At 43.1% G+C, this 13001-nt stretch overlaps 1 protein-coding gene across 10 annotated transcripts in view; it reads right to left on the bottom strand.

Moving 5' to 3' along the window:
* Nucleotides 1–8091: 8091 nt before the first annotated feature.
* The window catches only part of LOC129705798 (sodium/hydrogen exchanger 10-like), a 147689-nt gene continuing 142779 nt past the window's right edge, over nucleotides 8092–13001 (bottom strand). For all 10 annotated transcript variants that reach the window (XM_055649609.1, XM_055649611.1, XM_055649610.1 and 7 more), the window contains 3 exons: nucleotides 11398–11509; nucleotides 9730–9791; nucleotides 8092–8492 (listed from right to left, as the gene is read on the bottom strand). In XM_055649609.1, coding sequence (XP_055505584.1) covers nucleotides 8385–8492; nucleotides 9730–9791; nucleotides 11398–11509 — 282 coding nt within the window. In that variant the 3' untranslated portion in view covers nucleotides 8092–8384. The remainder of the gene's footprint in view (nucleotides 8493–9729; nucleotides 9792–11397; nucleotides 11510–13001) is intronic.

Genomic DNA, 13001 nt, shown 5'->3' with positions numbered 1-13001 from the left:
GGACGGGAAGTGTGGGCGGGGCGTAACAGAGGGGCGGGATTGTGTTCGCGGCCAGCCAATCCGTGGAGCGCGATCCCACGTGTGCGGAAGCGTCCCGACCCGAAACATCACCGATCCATCCCTGTTTAAGAGGGAACTGCAGATGCTGGAGAATCGAAGGTTACACAAAAAAGCTGGAGAAACTCAGCGGGTGCAGCAGCATCTATGGAGCGAAGGAAATAGGCAACGTTTCGGGCCGAAACCCTTCTTCAGACTGATCGGGGGCGGGGGTTTGGTGGGGACAAGAAAGGGAAAAGGAGGAGTAGCCAGAAGGCTGGGGGATGGGAGGAGACAGCATCTGCTCCACGGATGAGGCGTTCCACACCAGGACATCTGAAATGTCCTCATTGTTCAGGGAACGGGGGTTCCCCTCCTCCACCATAGATGAGGCTCGCATCAGGGTCTCTTCCATGCCCCGCAACACTGCTCTCTCTCCCCATCCCCGCACTCGCAACAAGGGCAGAGTCCCCCTAGTCCTCACCTTTCACCCCACCAGCCATCACATACAAAAAGTAATCCTCCGTCAGTTTCGCCACCTCCAACGTGACCCCACCACTCGCCACATCTTCCCATCTCCCCCCATATCTGCCTTCTGCAAAGACCGCTCCCTCCATAACTCCCTTGTCAATTCTTCCCTTCCCTCTCGGTCCACCCCCTCCCCGGGCACTTTCCCTTGCAACCGCAAGAGATGCAACACTTGTCCCTTCACCTCCCCCCTCGACTCCGTTGAAGGACCCAAGCAATCGTTCCAGGTGCGACAGAGGTTTACCTACATCTCTTCCAACCTCATCTATTGCGTCCGCTGCTCTAGATGTCAGCAGATCTATATCGGTGAGACCAAGCAGAGGTTGGGCGATCGTTTCGCCGAACACCTCCGCTCGGTCCGCAATAACCAAGCTGACCTCCCGGTGGCTCAGCACTTCAACTCCCCCTCCCACTCCGTCTCCGACCTCTCTGTCCTGGGTCTCCTCCATGGCCACAGCGAGCAGCACCGGAAATTGGAGGAACAGCACCTCATATTCCGTTTGGGGAGTCTGCACCCCGGGGGCATGAACATCGAATTCTCCCAATTTTGTTAGTCCTTGCTGTCTCCTCCCCTTCCTCAGCCCCCCCTGCTTTCTCCTCCCATCCCCCAGCCTTCGGGCTCCTCCTCCTTTTCCCTTTCTTGTCCCCACCAACCCCCGCCCCCGATCAGTCTGAAGAAGGGTTTCGGCCCGAAACGTTGCCTATTTCCTTCGCTCCATAGATGCTGCTGCACCCGCTGAGTTTCTCCAGCTTTTTTGTGTAACCACCGATCCATCCCTGCTCTCCAGAAATGCTGGTTGACCTGCTGAGTTATTCCAGTGCTTTGTGTTCCAAGTGATGTCTAATAGATACAAAGCGATTGTAAGACCTATCTGTGTTCCACATGGTAACATTGCAATTCTGTGCTTATAATTTTGTGCATTAATCAGTTTCTGCACTTCTTTGTTTCTACTTATAATTCTCAGGAAGCTTCGAATTGCGCATAATCATAGACGATGCTCTTTGCATTCCCTGTACACGAGTTATATACATATGGGAGCTACCAATACAACTTCAAATAATGGAGCGTGATCAAAAACAATTGGCTGATTAAACTAGGATTGCAATGCACAAATTTGCCTCTGCACTCCACAATTTGAGATTTATAATAGAAAAAATCATATGTATCTGAGTGCACATTGTCAGATTTTTTTTTTTAATACATTTTCGTTTCACCATGTAGAAATTACAGCTGTGCAAATACAAAGTCCTCTCATTTCAAGGCACCATAATGTTTGGGACACATGGCTTCACAGGTGTTTGTACTTGCTCAAGGTGTGTTTAAATGCAGGTATAATAGAGCTCTCACACCGAGTCTTTCCTCCAGTCTTTCCATCACCTTTGGAAACTTTTATTGCTGTTTATCAACATGAGGACCAAAGTTGTGCCAATGAAAGTCAAAGAAGCTATGATGAGACAGAGAAATAAGAATAAAACTCCTAGAGATGTCAGCCAAACCTTAGGCTTACCAAAATCAACTGTTTGGACATTATTAAGAAGAAATGGAGCACTGATGAGCTTACTAATCACAAAGGGACTGGCAGGCCACGGAAGACCTCCACAGCTGATGACAGAAAAATTATTTCTATAATAAAGAAAAATCCCCAAACACCTGTCCGACTGATCAGAAACGCTTCAGGAGTCAAGTGTGACAATAGGTGCAGGAATAGGCCATTCGGCCCTCCGAGCCAGCACCGCCATTCACTGTGATCGTGGCTGACCATCCACAATCAGTACCCTGTTCCTGCTTTCTTCCCATATTCCTTGACTCCGCTATCTTTAAGAGCTCTATCAAACTCTGCCTTCTGAGGCAGAGAATTCCACAGATTCACAACTCTCTCGGTGAAAAAGATTTTCTTCATCTTCGTTCTAAATGGCCTACCCATTATTCTTAAACTGTGGCCCCTTGTTCTGGACTCCCCCAACATCAGGAAAATGTTTCCTGCCTCTAGCATGTCCACTACCTTAATAATCTTATGTTTCAATAAGATTTCCTCTCGTCCTTCTAAATTCCTATACAAGCCCAGTCGCCCCATTCTTTCATCATATGATAGTCCCGCCATCCCAGGAAATAACCTTGTGAACCTATGCTGCACTCCCTCAATAGCAAGAATGTCTTTCCTCAAATTTGGAGACCAGAGCTACACATAATACTCCAGGTATGATCTCACTAGGGCCCTGTACAACTGCAGGAGGATATCTTTGCTCCTATACTCAACTCATCTTGTTATGAAGGCCAATATGCCATTTGCTTTCTTCACTGCCTGCTGTACCTGCATGCTTACTTTCAATGACTGATGAACAAGGACACCCAGTTCTCGTTGTACTTCCCCTTTTCCTAACTTGACACCATTCAGATAATAATCTGCCTTCCTGTTCTTGCCACCAAATTGGATAACTTCACATTTATCCACATTAAACTGCATTTACCATGCATCTGCCCACTCTCCCAACCTGTCCAAATCACCCAGCATCCTCACAGCATCCTCCTCTCAGTTCACACTGCCACCCAGCTTTGTGTAATCTGCAAATGTGCTAATGTTACTTTTAATTCCTTCATCTAAGTCATTCATCTATATTGTAGGGGGCGCTGTCCTGTGCACAGCTGCCCAGCCAGCAGCTGTCTGTCTTTTCATCTTTTTATTTTTTATTTTAGTTAGTTAAGTGTTTTGTTTGGCGGTCTAGACTTTTTTATGTGGGGGGTGGGGGGGAAACTACCTTTCAGGGTCCCTACTTGGTCGGAGAGGCAGCTTTTCTCCGGGCTGCAGCTTCGACCCGTCCTCGCGGCCTACCAGCGGGCCTGGAGCGGCGTTTCCTGTCGGGGACCGCCCAGAACCTCGACTTCGGTGGCGGCATAGCGCTGGAGCGCTATTGCGGAGCGGTCGATGCCTTGCCCGGGTCGCCGCGCTGGAGCTCCGGTGAGCTGAAGATCGCTGAGGAAAACATCGCGGAGCTGCAGGACTGTGGGATCTCTAGATGAGATCGCCAGTTGTGGAGCTCCAACCGGCGCGGCCTTGTTGGCTTCGGAAGCCGTGGCCTCCAGTGCGGAAGCGGCCATTCCAGGGTTCCCAAGCCGCTGAGAGGACTCTCCCGACGCCGGAGCAACATCACCCGGTGAGAACGGCTTGGAACATCGGGCCTCCGTAGAGGCAACTGTGAGGCCTCAATGGGCCCGACTGTGGGTGAACTGGGGTTGGGGACTGGACTTTGTGCCTTCCCTCATAATGGGAACCATTGTGGGGGGATGTTCTTTATGTTTAAAACTCTTATTAATGTTATGTCTGTATTCCTTCTTTATGTGCTGCAAAATGGCAAGAAGCATTTCACTTCACTACACCTAGGTGTATGTGAATGTGACCAATAAAATACCTTTGATACTTTGAAATAGCTGCAGTCTCAGCACCGAGCCTTGCAGTACTCCACTAGTCGCTGCCTGCCACCCTGAAAGGGACCCGTTAATCCCTACTCTTTGTTTCCTGACTGCCAACCAATTTTCTATCCATGTCAGTACCAAGAAATACTTAAAAGAGCAACCACAGTTCTGGAAAAAGGTCTTGTGGACAGATGAGATGAAGATTAACATAACAGAAGCATGGGAAAAGCACAGTATGAAGGAGAGACGGAACTGCCCATGATCCAAAGCATACCACCTCATCTGTGAAATGCGGTGGTGGGGATGTTATGGCCTGGGCATGTATGGCTGCTGAAGGTACTGGCTCACTTATCTTCATTGATGATACAACTGCTGATGGTAGTAGCATAATGAATTCTGACATGTATTAACACATCATATCTGCTTAAGTTCAAACAAATGCCTCAAAACCCATTGGCCGGCAGTTCACATATTTGCGTATCACGTTTAATCAATAATGTTTTGTTAATGTTTAATGTTTTATGTGTCATTCCTAACTGTCACTTGTGGGCGGAGCAGCAAGGCAAGTTCCTTGAATTTGAATACTTGGCCTATAAACTTATTCATTCATTCATTCATTCTACAGCAAGACAATGATCCCAAACATACTGTTGAAGAAACAAATGAGTTTTTCAAAGCAAAAAAATGGTCAATTCTTGAGTGGCCAAGTCAATCACCCGATCTGAACCCAATTGAGCATGCCTTTTATATGCTGAAGAGAAAGCTGAAGCAGACTAGCCCCCAAAACGTTAAAGATGGCTGCAATACAGGCCTGGCAGAGCGTCACCAGAGAAGGCACCCAGCAACTGGTGATGTCCATGAATTACAGACTTCAAGCAGTCATGACATGCAAAGGATATGCAACAAAATAATAAACATGACTACTTTAATTTACATGACATTGCTGTGTCCCAAACATTATGGTGCCCTGAAATTTGGGGGGGGGGGGGGGGGGGGGGGGGGGGGGGGGGGGGGGCTATGTATAAACACTGCTGTGATTTCTACATGGTGAAACCAAAATGTATAAAAATGGTCTTTATTAAAATCTAACAATGTGCACTTTAACCACATGTGATTTTTTTTCTATTACAAATCTCAAATTGTGGAGAACAGAGGCAAATAAATAAATGACGGGTCTTTGTCCCAAACATTATGGAGGGCACTGTACCTTCTTAAACTGAGTGCAGCCCACCCAATGATGAAACTCCAACAGCATTGTTGGTAGGAGTTATAAAATGTAGACTTGGCAACGATGAAGGAGCAGATATTTTCCTAGTCAGGAATGTGTTTAACAAAGAGGGAAACTTATAATTTATTGTTCTGGTGATATCCAAACTGCCTGTATGTATGTTATTAATGTTTAAGCGTTGCTTCACAGCACTATCATGGCACGTTCCATCTCTTTGTTGATGATCAAAAGAAATTTGGTGAGTAGTAAATAACCAAATTGGACTTGTCCCTGTTTGAACAGGACACACTTGGGAAGTTTTCTAGGTGGTCGTTAATATACCTGGCCATATAGAACATTTCCAAGTTTGAATTGGAACAGTTTGGGACTCCATTGAGCCAGTTTGTCTCAAGGCATGTCTAGAATTGGAAAGTAAGTATTCAACATACTAATGTAGTGATCTCCTGCCATTGTGGTGACGGTTGACAAAAATATCTCCTTGTCTTGTTCAACTCCTGCTTTTGGAGAGATTTCCTTTTGACCATGATTAACCTCAAATTTATTAATACAATTTATTGGTACATTTGATCAAAAGTCTACCTTAACATCAACAACAAATGGATCCATGAATTATTACAGCTAAGCTGGTCCTTTTGACGTCTATCATGTACAGACACATTTTTACCAGGTATTATTGGAAACAAGGTTTGGGAGATGGTATGGTAGAATTCCAGACCAAACTAAAGTTCCAGGGTAACCACATGGTCACCCATCCATCATACAAGGCTACAAATGGACGTCAGGTGGTATCACAGGCAACAACATGTCCGTCCCTGACAAACCCAATGCATTCTATGCTCGCTTTGAACGGAAGTGGAATGACATCATCCACTCCAATAGCCTCTGGTGCACCTGTATTCACAGTTACAGTAACAGATGCCAGATTAGCCTTCCAGAGAGTTTAACCTGTGAATAGCAACTGGTCTTGGGGCAGCAGTGTCGCAATGGTACAGTTGCTGCCTTAGTGCCAGAGACCCAGGTTCAATCCTGGCTATGGGTGCTGTCTGTACAAAGTTTGTATGTTCTCTCTGTGACCTCATGGGTTTTCTCCAGGTGTTCCAATTTTCTCCAGATGTTCCTCCCACATTCCAAAGGTGTGCAGGTTTGTAGGTTAATTGACTTCTGTAAATTGTCCCTAGTGTGTAGGATAGAACTAGTGTACGGTTGATCATTGATCAGCACAGACTAAGTGGGCTGAAGAGCTTGCTTCCACCCTGTATCTCTAAACTAAGCTGGAGAGTGCAGCCATGTCCTCAGGACTTGCAGAGACCAATGGTAGGACTATTCAGACATTTGCTACTTCTCTTCACTCCATTCTGAGATGCCAACGAAATGATCACTGTCATCCAAAAGAAAGCAAGGTAGTGTGACTTAATGATTTCCATCCATTGGCTCTGCCATCCACCATCATGAAGTACCTTGAGAGACTGGACATTAACAGCTTCCCAGACAGCCTTTGTGGTTTGTCCACTGTCGTAACAGGTCCATGGCAGGCACCATCTTGCTGGCTCTATCCCCATCACTAGAACATCAAGACACCAAGGACACCTACATCAGATTCTTATCTATCGACTATAATTCCACCTTCAACACAATAATCCTAACCAAACTCATCTCCAGATCCTGGAGCTTTAGTCAGCGGCCCACTTTGCAATTGGATCTACTTACTGACCCAAAGACTAAAATCTGTGAGGATAGGACAAAACAATCTCCACATTAATTCTTAACACTGGTGCCCCTCAAGGATTCATTCTTGGCTCATTATATTATACTCCCTATATACTCATGACGGTATGGCCAAGTTCTTCTCTACATCCATCTTCAAGTTTGCAGATGACACCACTATAGTGGGCTAGATCCCAAACAATGATGAGACGAAGTATTGGAAGGAGAAAGATAAATCATCAAAATTTGTGTCAACACAACAACCTCTACCTCAGTAAGACAACAGAGCTATTATTATTATTATTATTATTATTATTCAGGAAGCGAGGTGATGCATATGCCCCAGTCAGCTTCAGCTTCAATGGTATTCAAGTAGAGATGGTCGACAGCTTCAAGTTCCTCAGTATGAATATCACCGACAATTTATCTTAAACCAACCACATTGAAGCCACGGCCAAGACAGCACCAACTCCTGTAATTACTCTGACTAAAGTTCAGTACGTCTCTAACATGTCTTACCAACTTCTACAGATGTACTGGAGAAAGCACCTTATCTGAATGCATCACAGCTTGATTTGACAACAACACTGCCCAAGACTACAAGAATAGCAGTTGTGGATGTAGCTCAGTCCTCCATAGAAAGCATCACCACCACCAAATTTACTCAAAATGTTCAGTTTTCGGTTTCCCTCCCAAATTTACTCCATCCACATTTCACGCTACTTTGGGAAAACAGCCAACAAAATCAAGGGCCCTTTATACCCTAATCATTCCCTCTTCTCCCGTCAGGCAGAAGATACAAAGGTTTGACAGTATATACCACCAACTTCGGGAACAACTTCTCTACTGTTATCAGAATACTGTATAGTTTTCCCATAAGCAAAGTCTTCCCAATCTTCCAACCTACCTCATTATGGACCTTGCACTTTTTTTTATCTGGCCTTTCTCTATAACTGTAACACTATAATGCTATAACAATATATTCTGCACATAAACAAAGCATTTCACTACATCTCAGTACAGCTGACAATAATAAACCAACACCAATATCAGGATTTTAATCCAATGATAAAGAAGTGGCAAAATATTTCCAAGTTAGAATAGTGTAAGGGGATCTTTCAGATGGTGTTATTCCCATACACCTTGACTAAATAATGTTTAACAGACAATTTTTTTTTTTTCATTTTTTATGTACAGAAAGCAGTACCATTACTTAATGTAATGCATTAGATAGTTGTAGACAGTAATATCCGTGCATAGGCTTCAAACACATAAATAACATTTACATACAGTGACCCCACCGAAGATAAAATAGACAAAGATTTGTCTCAGTAGAACTAAAAATGTGTTTATATAATAAATATGAATACAAACTTTTTATTGCTCAAATGTTCATTTTAAGCACATTGTGAGAATAATATGAAATGGCATAGGACTCTTATAATACAGAATCAGAAAGTTAAAAGCTTTCTTCAGTCAAAATAGCTTTACATTGGCAATTGATGTGGAAGTTTGGAGGCGGCCTCCTTCCATTCGAGGGAACAGCATTGATGATGGTTGTGTCAATTTGCTGAATGTGGTATCCTAATGAGATTAGAAGAAGACATTTATAACCTTTTGTTATATGTTTGGTCTTTCAAATAATGTAACAACAAAGAAAGCTCGTAAAGTAGTTCCTTTCATATATTTTTGTTTTAAGGAAAAGCATTTAGAGGTAGAATTATAGCTGTGGATATGTGATGTAGCCATATTTTGGATAACATGTTAAACCAAGGCTTTGAGTGTTCAGATACCCTAAAATAGAGGTGCACTAAATTTTAGTGTTGACTCTTGCATGAGGGTTGCTTTGGTATGAATCAAAGGGCCTGCCTGACCTTATCCAAGCTACTGCTGTGTTGTTCAAGTCATCCGATGTCCTTCAAATAGATACTCAGAAGTCAGCATTTGGGAGGTGGGGATCAGTAGTGGATGGAACATTCAGCAATGGTGGTCAGCACTCAGCTAATTTCTAGCTCACAAGATGAATATGAGAAAATCATTGCTAATTTGGAAGCACGAAGATTGGCGCGAGAAGATGAACAGAGGTTTGTAATCAAAGACTAGCAATGATTGGGGAGTAAATTGACAATCATATAGGGGGTAAACATGCATCTGGCTGGAAGCGAGATAAAGCTGGGGATTGGAAAAAGGCCCGCCATGGGTACCATGTAATCCCGTGCTACCTGCTCCATGGTCGGATAGTCGGCGAATAAACCGTCTCCCCTACCTGGTTTGCCAGGTGAGGAGGGGGCTGTGGACCCCCAGCAGGACCAAAAATAAGACCTGTCAAAGGGCGGGTGAGCTCCTAGTGAGCCAGCATTCAGTAGAAGTTGCGATCACTGTTGTACATAGCATTGTAAGGCACCGGGCCCGTTGATGTTTTCAACGATGATGGTGCTGTTGATGATGATTGAATGACCCAAAATCCTCCATTATAGATAATGATGGATATTATGCATGAGATTATGTTGGTTATGGCTGTATGTACATATTTTACATTTTAATTCCTTCCAAGTGCACTTCCTGCTCATCCTGGCCACCTCTATGTGCAGCATTAATTCTGCTATGATTTTGCTGTGAGGTTAATGAAATAAACCTTAAGTCGAATTTATTCTATTCTGAAATGTATATCCCACGATTTTCCATTCTATTAAATTTAATAGAAGTAAAATCGGAAGGGGAGTGTGCAGAAAGTAAAACAAAACCGCTAGATTACGTCAAGTAAAGGCAAGTAAAGTAGTTCTTTGACAATCAAAATATAGTTCTCTATGTAATAGTATACCACAGTGTGGATCTCCATCTGGCTGGCACTGTAGGACTCTGTATAACGTGCTGATTTTGATGCTGAAACAGAAAATAACAAAATTAAAATTATCGTCAACTTCTTGGAAATTCATGCTTTGCCATACATAGTCATTATAATTCAATTGAAAGTCTCCACAAATCTATTATCTGCATTTACCTGCAATCCTCTGGCATGTTAATGCTAACCCAGCGAGTATCTTGAGTTTGCTCAATTCGAACAGAATAACAATCACAGTCCCAGGTAAAACCAAATCTACTGATGTTATGGATGAAGGCGGCAGTATCACTACCATCACTGCCACCTCCCAAACCCCCTCCAGCAACAACCAGCCCCCAAAACTGCTCCTCACTCCTTATCCCCCAACCCCTATTTCTAGCTGGACTACGCACAAGCAAAAATATAAGAACTGAATTTTTTGTTAGGTCAGGCTAGTGTGTGCAGTTCTCATCATTGCACTATGGGAAGGGAATCAAAGCATCAAACATACTTAACACTAAATTAGATCATACAACAGATATTGTTTCAGAAATATTCTCTTAGTTTGAATATTGACACAATTGATACTCTTGTTGGTTCTCCAATATATTGTTACCTTGAAAGCATCCTGAAAAAATAAATGTAATAATTCCTAAACTAGAGCACAAAAGCCAGACTGTTGCTGACTCTACGCTGGGTCTCGCCAATGTACAGGGGGCGATATTGGGTACGCCAGATGCAGTCAAAAACATTAGCGGAGATGCAAAGGAACCTCCATTGCACCTGGAAGGATTGCTGGTGCCCCTGGATGGAGGAGGTATGGGGACAAGTGTTATATCTCTTACAGTTGCAGGGGTAAGGATCTGGATAGGGGATGGTTTGGGTGGGAAGGGATGAGTGAACCAAGGAATTGCGGAGGGAGCGGTCTCTTGAAGACGGAAAGGAGTGGAGCTGGAAAGATGTGACAGGTGGAGGGATTGCATTGGAGGTGACGGAAATGTTGTTGATATGTTGAAAATGAAAGCTTGTGGGATGAAAGGCAACGACCAGAGGAACTCTATTGTTGATCCGTCTGGGTGGGGGGGGGGGGGGGATGTTGAGCAAGAGGAGAACGGCGGGTTACAGAGGAGGCACAGGTGAGGTATTCATCTATAACAAAATGAGGGCAACCACATTTACTGAAGAAAGAGGAATCTCAGTTGTCCTAGAATAGAATGGAAAGCCTCATCTTGGGAGCAGATATTGCGGAGAAGGAGAAATTGGGAGTAGGGAATAGTGTTTTTGCAAGTGGGAGGGTGGGAGTAAGTGTAGTCCAGATAACTCTGGGTGTCAGTAGGTTGATAGTCTGTCCCCAGTGATGGAGACAGAGAGACAGAAAGGGGAGAGGTGTCAGAGATAATCCAGGTGAGTGTGAGGAAAGGGTGGAAGTTAGTAGTGAAGCTTCCAGTCTTGAAGGCCATGCAAAGCTTCAAGCATTGTGCCACATGTTGACCACTTGTGCCAAGCCTAGGGCATCATGTTAGGTGAAAACCTCGGCTTCACTCTCCATTCCTTTATTATGTAAAGATGGGGAAATTTGCTAAACTATTATGATATCAGAGAGGCATTATTAACATTTCATCATTTTGCCAGCCAACTGATGAAGATAAATTGGAATATATTGCTTACCAGATTTTGATGGTGATGAATGTTGAGGGCATGGGCCACCATTGCACTCATCGAAATGTCTCATTCCTGCACCGACAACCAACACTTTATTTATATTAGCCAATCCCAGCACCTAAGATTATTGCAGAAAAGTAAACGTCTGTTAAGCAATGCCAAAGAAAGTTTCAGCAAAGAAATTCTAAATTCAAATACACATTCTACAAAATAGGAAATACAAATATACTTCATCCACTGGTTCCTTTTTTACCCACCCTGGTTGTTATCTCCTCAACGAACTTGAGTAAATTTATCAAACACTATTTTTATTTCATTAAACCATATAGACATTGCTAGTATTCCCAGCGTTCTGCTACTACTTCCTTGATGATGGATCCATATATTTTCTCAATGACAGTTATCAGGCTATCTGGTCTATTTTTTTTTAAGTAAGGAAGTTTCATTTAGTTTTCAGGCCGATTTGGAAAGATCACAACCAACACATTTTTTGCAATACTTCTTTCACTATGTAACCTGTTAGCCTTTAGTCCCATTAGTTTTCTCTTGTAATAGATATTGAATTGTTTCTATCTCCCTTTATGGCTTTGAATTATCTTTTATTGGAATACCTTAAGTATTTTCGTCTGTGAACACAGATACAAATTATTTGTTCAAAATATCTGTTTTATTTATTTCCCATTATTCATTCATTGGTCTCCAAAGGACATTTACTGTCTAGATACTGTCTAGTATCTATCTTCCTTTCCATATGTTTGAGGAATCTGTTATTGCTTGGAGTAGATAATTCCAAAGACTCAAGCCCTCAGGAAGAAAAAAATAATTTCTTTCCTAAACGAGCAATCATTTATTTAGAAAACTTCCTTCATGAGTGCAAATAATCACATCTTCTACCTTGTTAAACTCCCTTTAAACGTTATGCAAAGATCACCTTCGGTTTTTCAAAATTCAAATGGTATGGGCCCGACCCGTTCAACTACAAAAACTTAATTCCAGACATCAATTTAGTGAAATGTGTAGGAAGAAACTGCAGATGCTGGTTTACAACAAAGATAGACATAACATGCTGAAGTAGCTCAGCGGGACAGGCAGCATCTCTGGATAGAAGGAATAACGGAAGTACATCCCTCCAACAAGTAGTCAAATATATTGTGACGTTTATTTGATCAGGTACTCTTTTAATCAAGACAATGCTGGACGTTGATGGAAGATGCATGTGTAGAGATAAAAGAGGAGCTTGCCAGCTGCATGGAGGACAGAGATGTGTGGTGCGTCCGTCACCGTGCTCGTCGGAAACCAGCACCACTGCGTCGCTAATGTTTTCAACGATGATGATGATGAATATGATGGTACTCTTTATGAGTTTATTTTGCAAGCATTGTCATGTTAGATGAATGAAATAGTGTAAAGACCAATTTTGGTGAAGATGTTTGGATCACGTGTGTGTACGTCATCTCAAGAGTTCGTTGAATAGGTCTGAGAATGTACACAAAAATTAAGATTGCGGGGATATATTTCTTACTAATATTTTTGGTTGCTCTGGAGTTCTCATGAGAATGACACAAGCAATAGGTCCTCCTACAATCCTCGGAACAGATAGGCACTGGCCA

This window comes from Leucoraja erinacea, chromosome 18, assembly GCF_028641065.1.
Source record: "Leucoraja erinacea ecotype New England chromosome 18, Leri_hhj_1, whole genome shotgun sequence".
Taxonomy (NCBI): Eukaryota; Metazoa; Chordata; class Chondrichthyes; order Rajiformes; family Rajidae; genus Leucoraja; species Leucoraja erinaceus.
Note: the sequence above shows the minus strand (reverse complement) of the source record. Positions and strands in the feature narration are given on the sequence as shown.